This window comes from Gopherus evgoodei, chromosome 1 (genome assembly GCF_007399415.2).
Source record: "Gopherus evgoodei ecotype Sinaloan lineage chromosome 1, rGopEvg1_v1.p, whole genome shotgun sequence".
Classification (NCBI taxonomy): Eukaryota; Metazoa; Chordata; order Testudines; family Testudinidae; genus Gopherus; species Gopherus evgoodei.
In genome coordinates, this window is record NC_044322.1 from 338,011,628 (window position 1) to 338,036,417 (window position 24,790).

General features: G+C 43.5%; 1 protein-coding gene across 1 annotated transcript in view; it reads right to left on the reverse strand.

Moving 5' to 3' along the window:
• Positions 1 to 24,790, reverse strand: part of SLC2A13 (solute carrier family 2 member 13) — a 346,965-nt gene that overhangs the window by 170,303 nt on the left and 151,872 nt on the right. Inside the window, exon 4 of the mRNA XM_030534907.1 lies at positions 6,158 to 6,266. Coding sequence (XP_030390767.1) covers positions 6,158 to 6,266 — 109 coding nt within the window. The remainder of the gene's footprint in view (positions 1 to 6,157; positions 6,267 to 24,790) is intronic.

Genomic DNA, 24,790 nt, shown 5'->3' on the forward strand with positions numbered 1-24,790 from the left:
GTGGTTGAAGATAAAATCAAAAGGCTCCTTAGCATTACATTTAAATTTCCATCTGGAAAACAAAATCTTTTGTTTAGGCTTTATCTGGTCTGGTGCTCTCAAAATGTATCTTGTGGGGATAAGAGAAGAACTGAGATGAATCACCTGCCTCTAAAATACTACATCAGAAATCTGGGCACTCCAGGACTAGAGTTTATAAAATGTTCGAATATGTCTAAGTCCCAAAAGGACTCTTCCACAACAATATATCCTATGGTACTGGTGTTCTTGTCCCCAAAGAATAACTTTTGGTCCTGTAGACAGGCCAGACTCATCCCCACGGCACCTCCTGGGAATTAGCTCGGTTCCAGCTCTGGAGCGCCCCCTGCAGGCCGGTGATCCGCCTGTCCTCTGGTCTTGTGTTCCTCCCTGGATCCAGTGCCCTTTTACATGGGGTGCTGCCCCCTGGCAGTAACCCCTTTCTCTCAGGGTCTCTCCTCCCCAAAGAACCCCCACCCTCTATCCCCACCTTGCCTTAGTATATGGCTACTGCCAGCCATTGTCTAGACCCACACCCTGAGGCAGACTGCAGTATCAGCCTACTCATCACTGGCAAGGTGGGTTTGGACCTGCTGCCTTGGCCTACCCCTAGGCTACCCTCTGCAACCCCCAGTAGCTGTTAGCCCAATGCTAGGCCGCAGCCTGGGGCTTTCCAGGCTAGAGCTCCCCAGCTCCTCTGCCTTTCCCCAACCCTGCTCCACTCAGGTACCTTATGTCCAGCTCCCTGCAGCCAGGCCCATCTCCCTCTATAGCTAGAGAGAGAGACTGTTTTGGGCTTCTGGCACACAGCCTCTTATAGGGTCCAGCTGGGCCTGATTGGAGCATGGCCACAGCTGAGCCTACTTTCCCCAATCAACCCAGGCTTCTTGCCCCACCCTAAAGGCTGCTTTCTCCAACCACAGCCCCTTCCCAGGGCTGTTTTTAACCCCTTCAGAGCAGGAGCAGGGGTCCACTCTGCTACAGTCCTTGACATTTACTCTTCTAGTGACCAAATTCAGGTGGGCCAGCTTGTACTCTGCCCTGGTCCCGAGGCCCGCCGGGGATATCAGTTGGCGGCTCCTTCACGGAGCCGTGAGCACGGGCGTGTACTTGGCGCGGTCCACATCTGTCCCTAGCACCTGCCCTTTCTGTGGGGAGAAGGAGACCTTGGCGCACGTTTATTTGGAGTGCGCCAGGTTGCAGCCCCTGTTCCGGCTCCTCCTGAATATTTTCCTGCGTTTTTGGTTGCACTTTTCCCCTCACCTTTTTATCTACACGCTCCCCATCCGTGGCCCCACGAAGTCGCGGGATCTCCTTCTCAACCTCCTCTTGGCCCTGGCCAAACTGGCCACCTACAACACCAGGGAGAGGAGGTTGGCCGACGGGATTTCCTGCGACTGTAGGGCCTATTTCCGTTCCTCTGTCTGCTCACGCATCCGGGCTGAGTTCCTCTGGGCGGCGTCCATTGGCTCCCTTGACGCCTTCGAGGAGCAGTGGGCGTTGTCCGGGGTTCTCTGCTCGGTGTCCCCATCGGGTTCCCTTCGTTTAGCCCTATGACCTCACTCCCGATCCTGTTTTTTTCATTAGTTGTCCCCCGTAATTATTTGGTGTCCCAGACCTGTGGGTCCTCCCCTTAGGCTGGGGGAGGCCCTTTAGAAGTGGGCGGGCTTTGCCCGCCCACCCCCGCTGGATGCCAATAGGACCAAATTCAGGTGGGCCAGCTTGTACTCTGCCCTGGTCCCGAGGCCCGCCGGGGATATCAGTTGGAGGCTCCTTCACGGAGCCGTGAGCACGGGCGTGTACTTGGCGCGGTTCACATCTGTCCCTAGCACCTGCCCTTTCTGTGGTGAGAAGGAGACCTTGGCGCACGTTTATCTGGAGTGTGCCAGGTTGCAGCCCCTGTTCCGGCTCCTCCTGAATATTTTCCTGCGTTTTTGGTTGCACTTTTCCCCTCACCTTTTTATCTACACGCTCCCCATCCGTGGCCCCACGAAGTCGCGGGATCTCCTTCTCAACCTCCTCTTGGCCCTGGCCAAACTGGCCATCTACAACACCAGGGAGAGGAGGTTGGGCGACGGGATTTCCTGCGACTGTAGGGCCTATTTCCGTTCCTCCGTCTGCTCACGCATCCAGGCAGAGTTCCTCTGGGCAGCGTCCACTGGCTCCCTTGACGTCTTCGAGGAGCAGTGGGCGTTGTCCGGGGTTCTCTGCTCGGTGTCCCCATCGGGTTCCCTTCGTTTGGCCCTGTGACCTCACTCCCGATCCTGTTTTTTTCATTGGTTGTCCCCCGTAATTATTTGGTGTCCCAGACCTGTGGGTCCTCCCCTTAGGCTGGGGGGAGGCCCTTTAGAAGTGGGCGGGCTTCGCCCGCCCACCCCCGCTGGATGCCAATAGGACCAAATTCAGGATTCCAAAATTTACTCCACTCTGAGTCATTTATCTGCTTAGACAGTCCATTTTTTTGTTTCCCTTTTACATCTATTTCCTTGATGGAGAGAACATTGTTCTGCACCCAGCTCTCACAGTTTCAGAGTATGTCTACGCTGCAGTCAGACACCTGAAGCTGGCCCAGGCCAGGTGACTCGGACTAAGAGGCTATTTAATTGCAATATAGATTTTTGGGCTTGGGCTGGAGCCCCAGCTCTACAACCCTGAAAGGTGAGAGAGTCTCAGAGCTCAAGCTGCAGCCTGAGCCCAGAAGTCTATACTGCAATTAACCAGCCCTGCAGCCTGAGCCCCACAAGCCCAAATCAGCTGGGACGGACCAGCTGCGAGTTTTTAACTGCAGTGCAGACATACTACAATGGCTTCCTGCTTATGCTTATAGTTCTTGCCTGTCTGGGCTGCAGCAGTTTTGCTGTCTGATACATGCAGATGTTATATGAATCTCTTTTTATATATGCTGTCAAACAAGTCCATTTTATTATAGAATTGCTTAGCAAGAACAGAGTCATTAGGAATTTTCACAAGAGTCCTAAACCTTTCAGCACCAAACCACTACAATACTTGTTGTTTGTATTTGTTTCTTTTTAGTTCTTTAAATATGTGTTTTCAGAGTTCTCCTAGTGTCCATTAGTCCTGGAATGCTCAACAACTCCACAAGAACTGTTTAGTAAAGTAATCTTTCAGAAAGTTTGCAGAAGGTCTAATGAGCCTGGCTATTTTTTTCCTGCTTCCTAGTCACCAGCTATTTCAAATTCAAAACTTTTGTTTCTTTTACAGACACAGTAGTATCCTTTTCAGTTCAGTGCGCAAACACAGATATAAGGAAGAGTGGATATTATACTATTCCTCCAACTTCTGCCTTCTCTAAAATATCTTGAATTCATCTTACTATTAACATATCAGTAAACTACTCACTTTTTAAAAAAAATGTACAAGGCTTCTAGAGCTTTGTCTTCTTAAAAAGAGAGACAGCTATACTGAATCTGTCATCCCACAAATGGCAGAAAGTCTCCAGGCAGAAGACTAGAACACAGCATGCACTGCCAGGAGTGCTGCCACATTAAATCAACTGGCAAAAGAGTGCTCTGGCAGTTCCAAAAAGGTGAAAAGCCAGCTTAACAGGCTACGTGGAGATCTCTGCAAGGTAAGGGAAGTCCAGATCGCAGTGAGCCAGAATTGTCAGCCTCATTAGGGCCCATTACCAGCGAAGGCAACTTTGAGGAGCACTAAGAAATAAAACCATCTTTGCCCCTCCAGTCCTTCTGGCTGACTGCCACTTGCCACAGCCGCAGATTCAGTCTAGAGAAGGTGTTTGTGAAACTAATATTAGATCTATTGTTATAATTCCTTTCTAACTGGAGCTATCGCTAAGTCATTACTGGGATATATCTAGGTTTACAAGATGGTTTTACTATCACTATTAACTGTTTGTGTTGTATCATCTAGCCCCAAACAGGAACAAAGGCCTAATTGTGTTAGTGCTGTATTAATTTATGGTGAGAGATAATCCTTGCCCCAATGAGCATACAATCTAATTTGAGATCCAACACAAAGTGAGAATAGCAAATAAAAAGGCTAGGAGGAGGATGAGAGCAATGAAGAGAAGACCATGCAGTTACATAGATAGCTACTGCACAGACTGACAGGTAACATTTTTTTTTAAATCCCCAATTTATTGTGTAACCAAACCATCAACAGATGGCCAATGTCCTGTATAAAGAAACTGCTTTCACGGGGAAATGTTCACCTAGCTTGCAAAATTTGTGAAATGAAAAGGGAATTCAACTATAAGCTATTCTTTTATCAACACTTTTTAATGTGTTTATTAAAGGCATCTTTTTATGCAACGTTTATGAAGTCCAGCTATATTGTATAGCAGTAATTTCTTCCACCTGCACTCTATCAAAGTAGGTCAATTACAAACTGTTTGTAAAAGCTATTGCATGGTAAGGTGTATCTGCAATTTAGGACAAGCAAAGTAAGCTACTATAGATCTTATGTCATTTCAATATATTTCTGCTGTAATGAAGTTTTGGATCTGTTGCAAACATCAAAATCAAAAGTTTAACCATTTAACATTATATCCTGACACTGTATTCATTTGAACATTGTAAAGTATTATTATTCATGAATATATTTTGTATGTCCTTTTGCTGCTTCTTACCAAAATCTTGGAAGTTATACTGCATTTAAAAAAAAAAATCAAAGCATATGCTTAATAAACTAGAAATGGGTTGAACACACCATGGTCCCTTTCATAAAGAAAATGATGTAGACAATTCACACGATAACATTCACATTTCTCTCCTTTACATCTCTAATATGCTGTCATATCCATTACCCAGTCCAGTTACACCCTACCCTCCCTATTCCAGCCTCTGTATTTCTTTCATTATAATCACTCTTCTCTCTAGGCCAGATCATAGGAGCACATTCTTAGCAAGATGTGCAGACAGAATTTAAAACACTAATGAGGTACACATATTAAGTAGAGGATACACTCCAGTTTTATTTTCCCTTCTACAGGAGAACAAACTGCCACTCATTGTAACTACGGGTCTTCCAGATGACTGCCTTCATGAATCCACACTGCAGACAATGCTCAAACCTTGAGTGTGTGAGCTCAGTCTATTTTATTTAACCTGACTGCATAAAGCAAAGGTTTCAAGGAGGCGAGAGTATAAACAGACCCCTCAAATGAGTCTATTTCGTCTAATTATACAACATCATGAACTGCTGGCTTATGGGACAGTGAATCAGCCAACCCCTCTCTCTCTTACTGTATTTTGAGGTGATGACAGAGTTTTCCATCTACACAAATAGTGAGTTGCTCATTTTCTAAACTTACGGTTGTTTCAGAAGTTGAACCTTAAAAGCAACTGCAGTACTATTAAGGCAGAAATGGACCATGATAATCATATGTGACAAGCTGTTGATGCAAAAGAGCATGAGGTTGCTCTTCAGATTTTTCATGACAGTGAGAGTATCATGCATGGGTGTATATGTTAGAGTGCATATTGTTTTTCAGTATGTGTTGGAGAAGGAAATGAAAGCATTAGGGAGTGCTGGAGTGTCTAATCTCCAGAATTATAGGTGTGTAGATGATGGGAAGGTGGCAAGGAATACTGGAGCCTTTCCCCTTAACTTATATTTATGCTCCCAAAGATTTGAATTGAGTGGTATTCCTGACGTAACATGCCCAGTCCAACCAAGTGAAATTTTTGTTTGTGCTAATATTACACATAGATGTCCTTGAGATGTAAATAAGGTAAAGATTCTGCAAATAGAACATTGTTAACAATTTGTTCATGCTTAGGCTGAAGTAGAATCCAGCCCAATCAACCAGAGAAGTATGGGGTCTGCAACAGAGAGAAGTAAAGTGCACAATAATAAAATCCAGTAAAGTACATGAGACTCTGGATATGGCATACAGCAAATCTGTGGATCACATTTTACACCAATATCTTTCTGACATAACCGTGATGCAAGGAAATCAACATCTAATTTTAAATAATAGCTCACTATCATTAAATTATTGATACTCAAAATACAGTATAGTTGTGATGTTCCATACATATAATATTCAATGTAATGATTCAGAACCCCATTAATATTTCAGTCTAAAAGCCAAATGTTGAAAAACCTCATGAAATGTTATTCCAATATTTTATCAAAGGGAGGATCTGATACTTACATGACAGTGTTAATGCCTGACAGTTGTTGGAACATCTGTAGACCACAACCCACAATTAAAGCTCTTCGAGTTGGAGGGTATGTCAGCATTCTGCAGATCACAGGTCCAGCTTTAAAAATGGAAAAGTACAAAATGTATTATTAACCCCCCCAGTTCAGTACTCCCAGTTATTACACATTTCCCCCTCATTTTCACCAAATTCAGAATATTTTGTTCATACTTGGTCTAGTTTCTCATTTTATGCATTCTACCAAATAGGAGACTTTCAGGGGGCTTAGGCCCAAAATGCAAATATTTTAAAAAAAGATCCAGTTATAATCCAATAAATCTTGTTGATTACAAGAGGTTCATTTAATAAAAAGGCTCATGCAAATTTAGATTCAGAACTTCCGCTGATATTAACACAGACCATGAAACTAAATGCGTATGCTCTGCCACTGTTCGTATTCAGATTTTGCAATCAAAATGCATCTCCAACTCCCACTGACTTCATTTGTCTAGTGATTGCAGGTGAGGATGCATTTAGGAACTCGCTGGATTGCTGCTCTCCAGTAGAAGAGCCAGCAGAAGGAGCACACATTAATTGACAAACACTTTCCCACACGTCTCTGGCATCTTCCATATGTGGAGATGGTAAAAGAGGAGCAAATGATATAGTCAAAGTAACTTTGTGCTCCACAAGGAGGACAGAAATACTTTTGCCAAACAGAAAATGTTTCTTTCCCTGACAAGTTTAATTTTAAAGTTTAAGTCTCCTAAAAATAATGTGACAAAGAAAGCTATAACATGAAAACAAGAAGAGTGTATGAGTTTGTGCCCGTAGTGCCATTAAACAGAATATGTTCTGTTTCTAATTATATTTTACACATATATATTATATATGGTATAGCTGCATACAGCACCTAATAAAAAATTAAGATAGGCATAATAATCAAAATGGATTAAGTCAAAGGAATAATATAAGAAAAGCTAAACAAAAATCATCAGTTCTGACATCCTCAAAGATCTAAGCTTTATGGGTTTATTTCTAGATTTTCCTCAACATTTCTCCTCAATATGTTGCTCTTGATTAACAATTAACATGAACTGTGGAAATCTCATGTGAAATGAAGAGCTGTTTACTAACAAAGTAAGAAAGATTTCAATACACTGATATAAACAGTTCTGATTCAGGGATGCTGGATATTTGTAAGTAGTTTCAACAACTGAATTATGAAACAAGTTCAAAGAGACTTACTAAAAGCTGGTCTAGGCAAGAGCCACTTTCCACAACTTTAAAAATAATATGTTTTTTATTGACACCCCACTTCTTGTCATCAACCAACTACCTCTTCATCATTAAAAGAAGATTCATGGGCCAGCACAGGAGAAAACAACATTTACAAAATCAGTGAGAAGACACTAAAATAGAAGGATAACTAGAGCTCAAATCTTACCTCCCCAGATACCTTTAAAATGTTTCATCAGCTAAATTCAGTAAATTTGTTTGTAATTTTTCATGCTTTTGACCTAGAGTCACAAATATGACGTCCAAATTATCATTCTGCTTTATGCTGAAGATAGAAGGTTTACTACAAATCTGTGCCAGGGCAATTGCACATCTGATTAGATATAAACAAAATTAAAGACTTTTCTTTCACAAAATTCATAGCTTTCGGCAAAAAAACCAAAAAACAATAAAGTGACTGAATAAATAAAATGCATCATTAAACTCAGTATTACAGAAGCTTTGCAATCCTAAGAAAATCCAAAGAAACATATTGACTGAGCATCTGTAAAACAGATACTTTTTAAAAGATATTGAGTGTGATTCTTATATTATTTAAAACCACCTGGCTTTAATTGTTCTCAGTATTTTGCATTCTGTATGTCTCATGCCAGCAAAATAAAAGGTGCTCTTAAACAGTATCAGCTAGCAATTTACTAGAATACGTTTCAGACAAGATGTACAGTATTAAATAGCGAAAAGGAGATGTCCCTAGGTGGGTTTTTCTGCGGAGCTGCGGTGGGGGGGCGGGGTTGTATTCGTCTATTAACAGCACGGTCTCACTTAAAGCAAACAAGTTTGTACGTGTTCATGTCAAGGTGTTTCAGAGTCAGATATCATTAGGAAGGGCAATACCAATAGTAGTCTTCTTCCATAAGAAAAAGTCCAGATAAAGAGAAGAAACATTTAATGTTTGAGGAAACACTCTGCTTAACTGATGAAATGAAAGAATCCTATAACGACTTTAGATCTTCATGCAAATGTGACCTCTGCTAAAATAGAATTGGCTGATCTTATTTAGAGTGATGGTCTCAGATAAGTAAATTTATGTCAGTTAATAATATCAGTATATAAGCTTGCAATGAATTAAAATATCCATAGTAATGGACTGTAATAACCTACCCCTAACTTATGTTAAAATGAGACTGATGGATGAAGTGAGAGATTGATGGAGAGAAAAGGATGATGGTGTCATGGGAAGTAAAGTCACTGGCTATGACATCACAGGAAATAAAAACATACCGCTTATGATGTTATGACCTAAATACTTGCCCTTTCAGAGTCCGATCTACACCTTCATGCTCCAACCACCAACTGAAGGCCCATCTTAGCTACAGAGATTTCGGTGTTTGGCCTGGAACCCCTACACCAAAATGACTGATAAATATTGCCACCCCAAAAATGATCAAGAAACACAGCTACAAGCATGAAAAATCTGTGAGAGGGAGATAGAGAGAGGAGAGAAGGGATTTAAAAATACATACAAACAGATCTGTAAAGGAAAAATGGATGTTTGTGAAAAAGATCTCTTAGAATTTCAGTGTTCACCACAAATATCTCAATGTCTTTTAAATTAGAAGTGGACCCTTCCCAAATTCTTAAGATCTCCCTGAGGCCCTTCTTACCTACAGAGGGAAATCAAAAGGATTTGGTATGTGGCTCAGAACCCATAAACTAATTACTTATATGTGGCACCCCCTTTAGGAAGTGAAAAAACTGCACTGAAAATAGTGAAATTGAGCAAGTTGAATGCTACCCTGGAGAACTGGATTTTATACCTGGCTCTGCCAAAGAGTTCCTAAGTGATTCTAGGCAAGTCACTTAAATCAGACATTTCACAGGTGATCACTAACTGTGTTGCTCCTCCAGATGAATGACTCGAGATTCTAGGGTCCAATCTGCAGAAGTGCTGGGTTCTCAGCTGTAGTTAATGGGAGCTGGTCTTTTACTATAGAAGGGTTATAAAATGCTAAGTACATTGAAAAATCTGGATCTAGTTGTCTCAAATTGATCGCCCAAAATTAGTGAATATTTTTTACCTTAATCTCTGTGGCTCAGTTCCCCATCTGTAAAATGGAGATAATAATACCCCCTCATTTCACATTCATTGATATTTGTGATACTCTGATCATAGTATCATAGACTTTAAGGTCAGAAGGGACCATTATAATCATCTAGTCTGACCTCCTGCACAATGCAGGCCACAGAATTTCACCAAACCCCTAACCCATGTCTGAGCTATTGAAGTCCTCAAATCATGGTTTAAAAGACTTCAAGGTGCAGAGAATCCTCCAGCAAGTGACCCGTGCCCCATGCTGCAGAGGAAGGTAAAAAAAAACAAACCCAGGGCCTCTGCCAATCTGCGCTGGAGGAAAATTCCTTCCTGACCCCAAATATGGTGATCGGGTAAACCCTGCGCATGTGGGCAAGACTTACCAGCTAGACACTCAGAAAAGAATTCTCTGTAGTAACTCAGATCCTACCCCATCTAACATCCCATCACAGGCCACTGGGCATATTTACCGCAAATATCAAAGATCAATTAATTTCCAAAATTAGGCTATCCCATCATACAATACATCACAGTACATATTCACAAGGGGGCTGAAATAAGCACAGACACCCTTAATTCTGGCATTTCCAAACTTTGGAGTGCTTGATTTCAGAACCTTAATAATGTTATTCTAATGCAATTGTGTGTGTGTAAATTCATAGGCTTTTCAAAGAGAAAACAGAAAAAAAATTCCACCACATGGCATCAGATTGACACCCTCATGGTTTATCAGCAGTAGTGAAAACATTAGCTTCACCACATAGACCTCTTTCACTTGAGGTAAGGGAGTGACTGACAGCAGTACCAGTTTCTCAGTCTCCATGGGACCATCATTGGAGTGGGAAGGGACACACAGTTTGTCATGGGTTTTGCAGCTATTTGCTGACAGCGGTGGAATGGTGAGATTCAGGAATCTTGGGTTCCTTTCCAATCGCTGGAGAGGGGTGTGCTCTAGTGGTCAGCCTGTTCTTCCTAAGCTTGACCCTCTTTGCTGTATCCTTTCCCACCTATCTCTGTTCCAATCCTGTCCTTTCCCTACCCAGTTCCTCATCCCAATCCTGGTCTCCTTGCCCAGCCACTCTTAGTCTCCCCCTGTGAACTTCCCTGTCCTAGTCTCCCCCAACATCTAGTCCTTTCCACACTCTCAATCTTCCTCCCCAAGCTTTTCATCCAATCTCAGTTCTCCCTTAGGTCCTTGTACGAGTCTTTTTGCTCTGTCAGTCCGTTTCCCCCACACACACCTTCAGTCCTCATCAGATCTGTGTCCCCTCCCCCTCACTTTTTTCACCCACTGGTTTTCAGTCCCACTTTCCTTATCCAGCCAGTTCTAGTCTCTCTTCCACATCAAATACCAGTCCCAGTTTCCGTCTCCACACCACCAGCTTCCAACCTCAGTCTTCCCCACCTACAACTTCTTTGTTCCAATCTACTCTTGCAGGTCCATCTTTACTCGCCCACTGCATTCAATTCAGACAACTTCCTCCTCTGTGCTGCCCAGGCTTAGCATGGTAGGCATATGGAGCACAGGAGAGACAGATTCCCTCTTTTCAGTTCTGGTGCCTGGATCTGCACCCAGACCTGACACAGTTCCCTGCAACCCATAGCAGCAATTGCAAGAAAAGTCTTGCTCAGCCCTGGGCTGGAGCATGCCCAGTGACATGGAAGCTTCAGAGATTTTAGCTCTTCCACTCTTCTACTGAGCATGCAAACTGATTTTTCAAAGTCTTATAACTGGGCCAAATTCCAGTGGATTTTCGTCGGGACAGCAAGGCATCCCTGAAACAAGAGCCATGACCCTGGCAAATTCCCTTCTCCAAACATGGAGTCACTAGAGATTTTCAAAGAAAAGGTCACCAGAATTTTTTAGCATGGGCAAAAAACTCTGTATTGTCCCTCAAGTACCTCCTATCAAATTGGGGTGTTTTCATAAAATCATAGAATATCAGGGTTGGAAGGGACTTCATGAGGTCATCTAGTCCAACCCCCTGCTCAAACCAGGACCAATCCCCAGCGACATCAACAAAACTAATTTTGCATTAACACTTAAATTCTAAGCATTTTTTTAATAAACATTCCTTTTTAACTTTACAGAACCCCTCTCTCACACACAGCTTTTTATGCTTTTAGCTGTGTTTCTTCATCATGAGCAGCAGCGAGCTAGGGCCGGATCGCTCACTGCTGCCAGCTCTAGGCCCCCCGCTAACTCCCAGTCTACCCTGGACGCCTCGTCCCCCTGAAGCACAGAGCACCTCAAAGCATGGAGCGGTTGCCCCAGTCCGTCCTATGGACGGCACGGTTCTGCCTGGACCCCGCGTCCCCCGAAGCACAGGGCCTCCCGAAGCACAGGGCCCAGGGCGGTTGCCCTGATCCATCTTATGGATGCGACGGCTTGGCTTGGATCCGTTCTGGGCACCACCAAAAATTATACACACCTGGTGACCATGGGACTATCTTCTAGGCAGGGCCTTTGCACACTTGGCGTAACTGTATTTAAATAACAGTAAATACAAAACTGGTATATTTACCGAGCTGGAGGATAACATTACATTGCTCAGTTTAGAACTATTTTCTTCTAGGGGAATAGATTGTGAGGATGCAGTTGGTCAAGTATGGAACAAAAACGTGGGGAAGTTGGCAGAACTCCAGAAACAAAAACCTGGGAAGACTGGTAGATCTCCGGCAGCAAACAGATGTTTCTATTTTAATAGGATTGGGCTCCTGGGAATCCTGAAAACAAAGACACTTTATTTTGCCCGCAAAGAAAAAAAATCTATCCTTTGATAACACATTATTTGAGTGGAAGCTTTGTTGATGGAAAATCTAAAGCCACTGAGCACATTAACAAAGAAGGGGGCAGATGCATCTCTCAAGAATGCTTTTAAATAGGACAAGTAGTAGAATCAAGAAGATGGGGCAGAATAAAGAAAATAATATTTTGTCCTCATATGACACAGTCTGTCTGGAAAGTACAAACTACTGTAATAAAAGCCTTCAAAACCACAGAAATAATGATGAAGCACAAAGTGCCCAGACAAAAGTGACAATTAAAATGATACCACAGGGAGCTGAGAGAAGATGCTGCTATGAGTGTGAAAAGGCAATGAACTGGATAGGTGAAAGCAGAGGCTTCTGTTTGTGATGCTAGCTTGTCAGCTCCTTCAGAGACAAACACCATAATATGGTAACTCTGTGAAATTTAATTTTTAAGACTACTGATAAACAACGTATAAACTGTATGTATATATAACGGTCGTTGGGATCGAACCTGAGACCTCTGGACCTTAGTGCATAAGCCTCTATCGCATGAGCTAAAAGCCAACTGCTTGTTAGCTAAGGCTGTAGAGCTGACTCATTTTATCTCCCTCTTCTAAGTGGTCTCTGTACCACTAGATGGGACAGAACACCACACTCACGAGGTGTGTGGGTTACATGTGCACTTTCTACTTTCCTTATGGCCTTGCTAAATATCTTTTGACGAGGGAAAGAGAGTTATAAAAAAGATTAATTTAGTGTAAGTGGAAAAGTTTATAAAGTGATTTAAAAGAGACGATATTGAAGTACACGACACACTATTTATCATTATGTTGGAATTAAAAAATGTTTCTACTTCTGGATTTAAATATAGTGAAGGAATTTGGGGAAAATTCCAAACAGAGTTTCATAACAGAGAAATGTTTTTAAACGACATTTGAGATATTTCATATATACACCTCTATAGTATGTTGTGCCCTGGTTCAGTGCAGGGATGGCTCTGGGACATGTGTATTAGTACTAGGAAGTTAAGAATGTGTCAAAGTCCCTCCCAACCTCAATTACCAATCTGCTCTCAAGGGATCCTTTCAGTCTATTTCTGCATTTAGTTTCTTACATTAAGCATTGTACTTCATTTTCCAAGAAATACATATTTTAACTTCTCTTACTTTCCTTTGAATCTTACTGCAGAAATCGGCTCCCAGTACTGTTTTCAATTAATTTATTTTTGCCTGATGTTTTTCCAGCTGATGAAATGAAAGATGGATGCATACTCTTCAGACATAAGGATATGTTCCTCATTTCCAAATAGCTGTTCCCTCTTCCTGGTTACTTTAGATCACTACTCAGACCGCTTACCAGTATTTCTTAATGGTAAACCCAGTTTCCCTGAAAAGAGTTAAAATGGATGGAAATATTCCCAAGCAAAAAAACTCACAAGCAGTAAAATATTTAAACTAATCAAGTAGCCTAGAGCTCAGTGGAAGTCTGTGTATGGGATATGATTTGTTTTTCATTCTTTGTTTGCTTCAGTGATGATACATTTAGTTTAAATTGGCTCGCAGGAAGTCTGGTTTGTCATCCATTGAATTATATGAAAGATTCCTATCCATTTTTTTCTCTCACTTTGTGAAAATCCATTCTGAAAAATAAAATACCGCTAGCAGAGAGACACTTTTATTAAAAATGAAACAGACATGACATTACATTAAGTTAAAATTGAGGGTCATATTCAAGCATGGTAAAAAAGTAACTGTTTAAGTCAATGCAACTACAACATAGCTGACTGATTCCAAAATTAACGTACATACCCGGAAAGGGAAATTCAAAGTTAAATGTACTGTCTGCCTCAGTGCTTAACATCTGGTTTTCTAACATCAAACCAAGTCAACAAATGGATTTACTAAGGACACCCAGAATCACTAACTGCATGAGTCTCTAATGGAGTCAAAACTCAAGACCTTCACTGCTAAGACTTAAGCACATTCTTAAGTCCATCTCTACTGAGCAAAGCTCTTAAAGTACCACTGAAGTCAGCAGGACCCAAATACAAACTTAAGAACTTTGCTGAATTGGGGCCCAAAAGCATAACTTCTATTGACTGAGCTAAAGTAGCAACTCCTCTAGCTGGCAGCTATAGCAGACTCAGGTCCTCTTATGTGCAACAACAACAGGAGGACAAAGTCCCACATTCTCATAATGTAGAATACAGCAAATCAAAACATTGACTTCTTTTATTAAGTGCTGCAATTAACTGAAACAAAGAAATACATTATGAAAGAAATTTGAACCTAGAACTGCCAAGAAAAAAATGATTGGATCTTTTGGGCATTGAACTTCAGATCTTTTAGCAACCTTTAAGAGAAACTGCAGAATGTGAGCAGAAGCTGAATTCAACAAATGCTTTAATAAAGTATATAGTCTTCACTGCCTTGAACATATACTTTTTAGCATCTGTGCAAAGTGTTTTACTCTAATTTTGCACAACTGTTAAGGACTACACAATGTGCAAGGTTGTGGATAATCCATAACATCTCTCTCTCTCTCTCTCCATGCATTAATTCTATAATGCCATCAATAACAGCAACCAACTTTGTCTGGCAATTTATAGCTTGTTTTTTATAAATCCTTATCCCGCAATGTCTGTTTGGTTTTCAAGGTTTATGGGGAGACTGTCGTTGTACTGACATTTACAGGAGTTTCTTGTTTGGTCCGCTTTTTAGAACTACTTGAATCTTGGCAGTAATTCTTTGTTCCTGACTATGGACAATTGTTTGTACGCATTCAGACTAAAGATCTTTTCTTCAGCTGATCAAAGAGAAATAGTGTGGGTTTTGGCTTAATCAAATCCTTTCCTTAATCAGCAAAGAGCCCTGTGGCACCTTATGAGCTACCCCTCTGATACTTTCCTTAATCAGTAATTTCAGTAATTGACAGATAGAAATCATTTATCATCAGCAATGATTTAAGTGTTACTGAAGGCAGAGGTGAAAGTAAGCCGGTACTTACCGGTACAGGGCGGGCTGGGGCTGGCTCTGACCCCCCATCTCCGCCCCTTGCCACTGAGGCCCCACCCCTTCCAGGGGCCAGAGCGGGCCCCAACCCAGCCGCATACCGGTAAATCCCTATTTCTACTTTCACCCCTGATGGAAGGTGAACAGATAAGATAGAATTCACAAATATACCATAGAGTTGCATAGATAGTGAGGCAGAAAATCAGCAGAATCATCAAGGAGGAAGGGTACCAACTGAAAATGCAAATACTAGCTACGTAACAGACACACTAAGATCTCTTGTACTGCACAGTATATTTAATTTGGAAGATGGTTAGTTTGTATTGAGTGGAAACATCTCTAATAATTTTCAGCATAATGAAGACAAAATGCAATTGCCTGAATATCACATTTATGTAATAATAGAAAACACGTATCACTAATCATGTCCTGCCTTAATCAAATTTCTTTGCATTTAAAAAAATGTTATTCTGTACAGGCTGGCTGGGGTTTCCCATAAAGCTGTGGAAGATCCAATGAAGCATAAGACCTTGGGGGGGGGGTTAAGTTTAAAAAACAAAATCACAGTGTGCTTAATTTTTACCTAGCTGTTCCCAGTAGTGTTTCATTGCAAACAAGTGATGCAACCTCAGATCCTGCTCTCAGTACACTGAAGGATACACATTCAAAGCTGAGAAATACAAGATAGTCATGAGTGGTAGAAGGTGATCCCATAATGCGACGTACCATTAAACTTCCAAGTCACACAGTATGTTGCAGAGATGATGGCAACCTAAGGAGTGGGACAGTTTCACACAAAGGACAGAGCATATTATGGGCTAGAATGGCCTATAATTAGGAAAAGTAAGGAAGGTTGGCCTTGTGGTTAAGGCCCTGAACTAGGACTCAAGAGATTTGGATTCAGTTCCTGGCACTGTAACAGGCTTCCTATGTGACCTAGAGAAAGTCAGTCAATCAATTCCCTGCCCTTGCAGGGGCCTATGGCATTGGCGCATCTCGGTCCCTCCTAGTCTCTGCCTGTAGCATATAATAATTTAGTCTCCTGTGGGCTGTAATACTTTGGCCTATTTTGGTTATTGGGTTTAGTGAGTGGGTGCTGGGTGGTCTGATGTTCTGTGATATCCAGGAGATCATATTAGATGATCTGGTGGTCCCTTCTGGCCTTAAACATTACGAACGTGACAGGAGCTTCCCATAGCCACTAAATATACAAATATTTAGACAAATATAATTTTCATAAGTGTTTAAGTGATTTAAAAGCCTAAGTCCCATTTCCAAACAGCTATAGGTGCTTTTGAAAATTGTACACAACATCTTTCAGTGATTGAGTTCTTCCCAAATTTGTAACGTACAACCCTTACCCCTGATCTGTTACCTAAGGGTAAGAGGACCATCCAGATCAGCACAAATTATGGAGCCCTTTTAAAAACTTAGACGATGCAATATATACACAAAAAATGAAAAAACAGTTAGGCCATGGGTGTGGCAACACAACTGCCTATCATGATGACCAATATTGTCCAATTGTTTCCTTGTAGTCCTTGCATTTGTCTGCCTGCTGTCTCTTGTTTTAGACTGTAAGTTCTGTAGGGAAGGGAGTCTTTTGATTCTGTGTCTGTACAGTCCCAAGCACAGTGGAGCTCATGACTAGAGCTCCTAGACACTTTAGGAATAAAAATATTTAATAATAATAAAATGTGTTTAAGAATATGATGATTGGCCTTGGGTTCCACTGGCACTCCTATAATTTTAAATGCATAATATTTTCGCTCCAATATTGTTAAGGAATTAAGCCATTCCAAATCATCTCCAAACAGTTAAGCAAATGGACATTTTTCAGATTTCTGAAGAGATAAAAGCTCAATTTTAATAGCGAGATCTCATGAAGGAAAGCAACGAAATGATAATACTATTGATATAGGATGTTATTTCCTACAATACTAGCAGTAAGTTGCATCAACAGATGATTGCTTTTTCTTGGTTCAAAAAAATAAAGAGAAGCATCAGGTACAATTTATTTATAGTTGTGGACGGAAGCAAACATACGCCACTCTGATAGTAAAGCAAGCAGTGCAGTTCTGACCCACAAGTACAGTTTACCACACTCATAGGAGAAGTGAAGTGTTTCAAGAGGCTAATATAAATTTCAGTGCAACTACCATATGTTCACATGATATCTTTCGTATAGTATGTAAGAGTATTTCTTTGATATATGCCCCAGGCACAGGGAAGGCAAATAGAACTTTCTGAGCCAAAACTGTATATTTTAAAGGCAGAGTACAAATTTCAGTCTATTTCACCTATGGGAGTGATTTGCTTCAGGATCACAATTTCATTCTGTCTAGGAAAACCATGATATATTACCACTCCTGAAACACAATTTATCACTGAATAAAATCCAATAAAATTCTCCTACACAAAAGCAAAGCAATGCAATACTAAAGCCACTGCACATCAGAATTTGCAGGAGGCAGTATTAGTTTTATGCATTTTTATGCACATGGTCTTCTAATCAACAAAACATTAAGGCTTTTATTCAATTTAAAAATTATGCTATGCTTTCAGTATATGTTGAGGATTATCCTATTTACCAGATGTGCTTTGTTTCACAGATGGTAATCAAGACATGTGGTGGCGATCCATTGCCAAAGTGGCAGGCCAGCTCACAACCTACCCTGCTCCTGAGAACTCCAGTCTTCTGTTATGAACAAAGGCAGAAGTCTAAGTGTCACTCTCGGGGTATGTCTACACTACGGGATTATTCCGATTTTACATAAACCGGTTTTGTAAAACAGATTGTATAAAGTCGAGTGCACGCGGACACACTAAACACATTAATTTGGCGGTGTGCATCCATGGTCCGAGGCGAGCGTCAATTTCTGGAGCGTTGCACTGTGGGTAGCTATTCCGTAGCTATCCCATAGTCCCCGCAGTCTCCCCCGCCCCTTGGAATTCTGGGTTGAGATCCCAGTGCCTGATGGGGCAAAAATCACTGTCGTGGGTGTTTCTGGGTAAATGTTGTCACTCATTCCTTCCTCCGGGAAAGCAACGACAGACAATCATTTCGTGCCCTTTTTCCCTGGACTGGTCTGGCAGACGCCATAGCATGGTAACCATGGAGCCCGTTCAGCTTTTTTTTTTTTTTTTTTTTTTTTTTACTGTCACCGTATGTGTACTGGATGCCGTTGACAGAGGCGATACTGCAGCGCTACACAGCAGCATTCATTTGCTTTTGCATGACAGCAGAGACGGTTATCAGTCGTTCTGTACCATCTGTTGCCATTGCATACTGGCAATGAGATGATGGTTATCAGTCGTTCTGTACCGTCTGCTGCTATCATGGGTGCCCCGGCTGAGGTCGGCCAGGGGCGCAAAGATAAAAATAGGAATGACTCCCCGAGTCAATCCCTCCTTTATGGTATCTAAAAATAGAGTCAGTCCTGCCTAGAATATGGGGCAAGTGTACTAGAGAACCAGTGTATCAGAGAACCAGAGAGCACAACTACTCCGTGTCAGATCCCGCAGAAATGATGAGCTGCATCCCATTCACGGGGGATGCCCCTGCAACAACCCCACCCATTGCTTCCCTCCTCCCCAACCTTCCTGGGCTACCGTGGCAGTGTCCCCCCCCCCCCATTTGTGTCATGAAGTTATAAAGAATGCAGGAATAAGAAACAGTGACTTGTTAGTGAGATAAAATGAGGGGGAGGCAGCCTCCAGCTGCTATGATAGTCCAGGCAGTACAGAATCTTTTCTTTACACATGAAAGGGAGGGGGCTGATTGAAGCTCAGCCCCCAGTTGCTATGATGAAGATGGTTACCAGCCGTTCTGTACCATCTACTGGGAATGACCAGGAATCATTCCTATTTTTACCCAGGCACACACCCCCCCCCAGTCGGCCTCACTTGAGGCCACCCAGGAGCACTCACGGGCAGATGATGGTACTGCAGCTATCAAGCATATTGTACCATCTGCCACCGGGAGGGAAGAGGAGCGGATACTGCTCTTTACTGCCGCAGCATCGCATCTACCAGCAGCATTCAGTACACATAGGGTGACATTAAAAAAAGTCAATAAATGATTTTTTTCCCTTTTCTTCACGTGGGGGGGGGGAGGGAGTAAATTGACGAGCTATACCCTGAACCACACCGGACAATGTGTTTGAACCTACAGGCATTGGGAGCTCAGCCAAGAATGCAAATACTTTTCGGAGACTGCTAGGGACTGTGGGATAGCTGGAGTCATCAGTACCCCCTCCCTCCCTCCATGAGCGTCCATTTGATTCTTTGGCTTTCCGTTACGCTTGTCACACAGCACTGTGTAGCCTGGAGATTTTTTTCAAATGCTTCAGCATTTCGTCTTCTGTTAACGGACCTCTGATAGAACAGATTCGTCTCCCCATACAGCGATCAGATCCTGTATCTCCCATATGGTCCATGCTGGAGCTCTTTTTGGATTTGGGACTGCATCGCCACCCGTGCTGATCAGAGCTCCACGCTGGGCAAACAGGAAATGCAATTCAAAAGTTCGCTGGGTTTGTCCTGTTTACCTGGCCAGTGCATCCGATTTCGGATTGCTGTCCAGAGCGGTCATAATGGTGCACTGTGGGATACCGCCCGGAGGTCAATACTGTCGATTTGTGGCCACACTAACCCTAATCCGATATGGTAATAATGATTTTAGCGCTACTCCTGTCGTTAGGGAGGAGTACAGAAACCGATTTAAAGAGCCCTTTATATCAATATAAAGGATCTCGTTGTGTGGACAGGTACAGCGTTAAATCGGTTTAACGCTGCTAAAATCGGTTTAAACATGTAGTGTAGACCAGGTCTTTGACTCTTCAGAGCTACTCCCTCCCTCAGAACCATGGGGGCTCTGTCCCAGGCCACAATCTCTGGATTTCTTCCTTCCCAAAACAGTAGTAGTCCGTTAGTGGTCAGAAAAAGACAGTGCAAAAACCTCTATTCTGTTTAAATTTTCAGAGAGGAGTTTCTGGGGTTCTTGCCCTGTCTGCCCACCAAGACTGAAAGGGGTGATACATCACACTGACATATCCTGGTCCCTAATGGATAGACCAAGTAAAACCATATGAACTGTGTAAAGACGGATGGTGAAAATGAAATCCTTCCTGCCAACCCATAAGGAAGGGCTGGGGCACCTACAGAGCTGCACTTGGGTTGGTGTGTGTGTGTGTGTGTGTGTGTGTGTGTGTGTGTGTGTGTGTGTGTGTGTGTGTGTGTGTGTGTGTGTGTGTGTGTCGGTGACACAGACAGACAGACAGAGCTGTAGGATAGTTGATCCACATGGAACGTACCACTTAATCACACCACTTCAATATCATAGGGCTGTTTAAATTCTAGCTGGCACTCAGAAACACAGAACAACAAAGTAATTCTATGCTGTGGAAGAAACAGAAATTAACATACAAGAGCAAACCTTCTATACTACTTTTTGGGGCTATTTTTTCAGGATCAAACTTTAAGATCATGACTTCAATAAACTTAGCTAAATACTTTTCAGGGTGATAAGTTATTATAGTTTATATTACCGTAGTGCCTAGGAATCTTAGTAACGGATCAGGATCCTACTGTGGTAGATGCTGTGCAAACGCAGAACAAAAAGAGTCCCTGTCCCAAAGAATTCACTATTTAAAACAGGAGACAACAGTAAAATACAGGCTGTTGGGGGAGTACAAGGAGTCAGCATGATTGGCAGTGGTCTCGGCACACCAGCTGCCTAGGCATTATCAAGGTTTTTTGTTGGCAAGACGATAAAGAGTTTTAAGGAGGAAATGAGGTAGTTTTCAGTCGCAGATGATTACGGGGAATGCCCCTCAAGCATGAGCAGCAGCATGGGATAAGCCGGGGTGGGCAAACTTTTTAGCCTGAGGGCCACATCTGAGTATGGAAATTGTATGGTGGGCCATGAATGCTCATGAAATTGAGGTGCGTGGTGCGGGATGAGGTGAAGGCTCTGGCTGGGGGTGTGGGCTCTGGGGTGGGGTTGGGGATGAGGAGTTGTGGGTGTAGGAGAATGCTCCGGGTTGGGACCGAGGGGTTCAGAGGGCGGGAGGAGGATCAGGGCTGGGGCAGGGGGTTAGGGTGCAGGAGGGGTCAGGAGTGAGGGTCCAGGCGGCACTTATCTAAAGCAGCTCCCAGAAGTAGCGGCATATGTCTCCTTTTCAGCTACTACATGGAGGCACGGCAAGGCAGCTCTGCGTGCTGCCCCGTCTGCAGGCACCCCCCCTGCAGCCCCTACTGGCCACAGTTCCTGGCCAACGGGAGCTGCAAGGGCTGTGCTTGGGGTGGGGGCAGTGTGTCGAGCCCCCTGGCTGCCCCTACATGTAGGAGCCAGAGGTGGGACATGCTGCTGCTTCTAGGAGCCGTGTGGAAAGGAGTAAGACCCTGACCCCACTCCCCGGCGGGAGCTTGAGGGCTGGTTTAAATCGCGTGGAAGTCCACATGTGGCCCTCGAGCCATAGTTTGTCCACCCCTGAGATAAGCACAACTGTTCTTATCTGAAAATTTAACAAGTGAGCGATGGAGACTGGCTTCATGGATCAATTGAAGGCATGAGTTAACAGCTTGATAGTGAACAAGAGAGGATCAGTACGGTGGGGATTGGCTGCAAAGAGCCTTGAAAGGGAAGACAAGCAGCTTATATTTGATGTAATAAAGAAGAGGGGAAAACAAGTAGAGGGATGCACAGAGAGGAGTGATGTTAAGAGAGGGGACATTAAGAGATTTGTTTTAGCCACGTAGAGCTTAGGTGACTGTTAGACAAGCTGTAATTTTAGTTTGGACAGAAGGAGACAGATCTGGAGTAGAGGCAGATCTGTGAGTCAACAGCATAGAGATGGTAGTTGAATTTGTGTTTGTGGATGAGATTACCAGAGATACGGTGTAGAAGGGGACCAAGGACACAGCCCTGTGGAACCCCCACAGAAAGTTGGAGAGTGATGAGGAGGATCCTCTGAATAAGAAACTGAAGGACCAATTAGAGAGGTAGGAGAAGAACCAGGAGAGGACAATCACATAAGGCCAGGGAGGACAAGATTTAAAAAAAAAAAAAAAAAAGAGTATGAGTAGCTGTGTTGTAGGCAGCTGACAGGTCAAGGAGGATTAGGATGGACTTTTGGTTCTGAGCTTTAGCTAGGAATAAGTCATTAAAAAGACTTTGCCAAAAGCAGTTTCAGTGGCACGTAAGGAGCAGAAGCTGGAGTGGAGAGGGCTTAGGATGAAAATGGAGCAGAGGAGCTCCAGACAGTGTATTCAGTGAGGTTAGATTAAGCGAAAGGGAGGTGGGGCAGTAGTTGGAGAGGCAAGTGGGTCAAAGGTGGTGCTTTTTTAAGTTGGAAGAAATTAGAGCATTCTTGTATCATGAGTGGAAAAAGCCAGAGGACAGTGAAGTCAAGGAGAAAAGTAAGGGGGATGAGAGTGGGCACAAGGGAGATCAAAAGATGGGATGAGTCCCTGGGACAAGAGGAGGAGTTACAGGAGGAGAGCAGACCAGCAACTTCTATGTCTGTGATAGGGAAGAAGGCGGCCAGAGTTCTAAGAAATCAGCAAGATTCTCTTCGGAGAGAGAAGTGAAGACAGGAGGAAAGGAGGATTTGAGTAATGAGTCTAAAGGTTGTGAAAATGTGGCTGGGATTGCAGACGTGCGATTCAATTAAGTTGGAGAAGTAGAATTGTTTAGCTAGGAAGATGGCAGAACTGAAGGAGGAAATAATGAATCTGTAATGGAAAAAGTCAGCCTAGTCACGGGATTTCCATCAGATTTGCTCCATAGTGCAAGAGCAGAAGACACCAATGTTGGGGCTAAGCAAGGGCTAGGGTTTGGCAGGGGAGACCTTGTGACTGGAGAGAAGGACAAAGTCAAGGGTGGAGAAGACTGAAGCTTGGAGAGAGCCAACAATCATAAGAAGGGGAGAATGGGAAGAGAAGGCAGGGAGCAGAGAGCTGTGAGCAGATGAGAAGTTATCAATGCTGATGGATTGGACGTCGTGGAAAGGAGAGTGACAGGGTGTGTGGGATGATGCTGAAAGAGGCTGAGATATAGAAGGGGGTAACTCAGCAATGAGAGAGAAACAGAGTGCAGTGCTGGGTTAAGACCAGCTCAACCAAACAGCTCTGTTGGAGAGTGGAAGAACTGAACCACGGCAGTGGGTCAAATGAAGAGGTGAGGGCAACTAAGCAGTCAAAGGGATTACATGGAAACTGAAGTCACTGACTCAATGAGAGATTTGATGCAAGGAAGAGGGAGAGCCAGGAGACAAAATCAGAGAGGAAGGTTGATGGGGAGGAGTTGGGTGGACACCAGAGGACAGCAACAAGGAGGAGGAGAGGAAAGAAAAGTGGGATGCAGTACTGTTCAAGAGAGGAGAAAGAGTGGGAAGGGAAAGGAACAGGATAAAAGTCCAACAACTCACTTCAGCTGGATCCAAGATGGGGACTGTAAGAGAAGGAGAAGCCTCCATAAGAGAAGGAAGCTGCCTATGGAGCATCAGATGAAGTGATCTAGGTCACTGACTGATCTTTTTAGAGATAGAATGGGCATTTCAGAGACAGCAGAAGGGGAGGATAAAAGGAAGGAGGGATGGGAGAGAGGTTAGGAATTGTGGCACAAGAAGGGCAGAGGTGGTGGTAGGGATGGATGTGGGACATTGGGATGGGCATGGGGAGAGGGCCAGTGTTGAGGCAAATGTCACCAGAGATAGGGAAGGCAGCGGCAAAAGGAGTGTGTGGATGTAGGATCTGGATTTGTGCTGTGTTACTTTGGAAAATTAATTCACCGTCTTAAATAAATTAAGAAATCTGTACTACACAAATGCAAAATCTATTGTATCTGTTCAAAACCAAGCCCTTGGCCAGGGATTCAGGGCAATCTGTATGGGCACTGTACAAAGTTAAGCATGAAACCAGCGGATAAGTTCTTCATGGCTGTTCACTGCAGTAGCATGATAGTGCTGACTGACCAATGAGCTGCTAAAGTGAAGATATTCACTTCCACCCATATCCCCTGCTCTTCACAGAGTAAGGCCAGAAGGGAGCATTATGATTATCAGAACTCTAAATAGCTGTCATGGCTGTGGGGTTACCATGTGCTAGCAGCTACAGAGGTTAGTTATGGTCAAGGCTGCGAGTCTGTCACGGAGATTGCGGAAGTCACAGATTCTGTGACTTTCCGAGACCTCCATGATTTCCACAGCTGCAGCAGCCAGTGCAACTGACCCCAGGGCCAGTTACTCAGGCGGCCCCTGGGACAGCCACACAGGCTACTACTCAGGTGGTCCCAGGCAGCTGGTCCTGGGGACTCCCCAAGCTGCAGCTGGTGCGGCTGGCCGCGGGGACCGCCCAAGCAGCAGTAGTCCCGGGGACCGCCAGAGAAGCAGAGGACTCAGGGACAGCCAGAGCAGCAGCGGTCCCAGAGACTGCTGGAGAAGCGGCAGTCCCGGGGACTGCCAGAGAAGCAGTGGTCCCGGCGACAGCCCGAGCAGTGGTCCTGGGGACTGTCAGAGAAGCAGTGATCCCGGGGGCCACCTCGG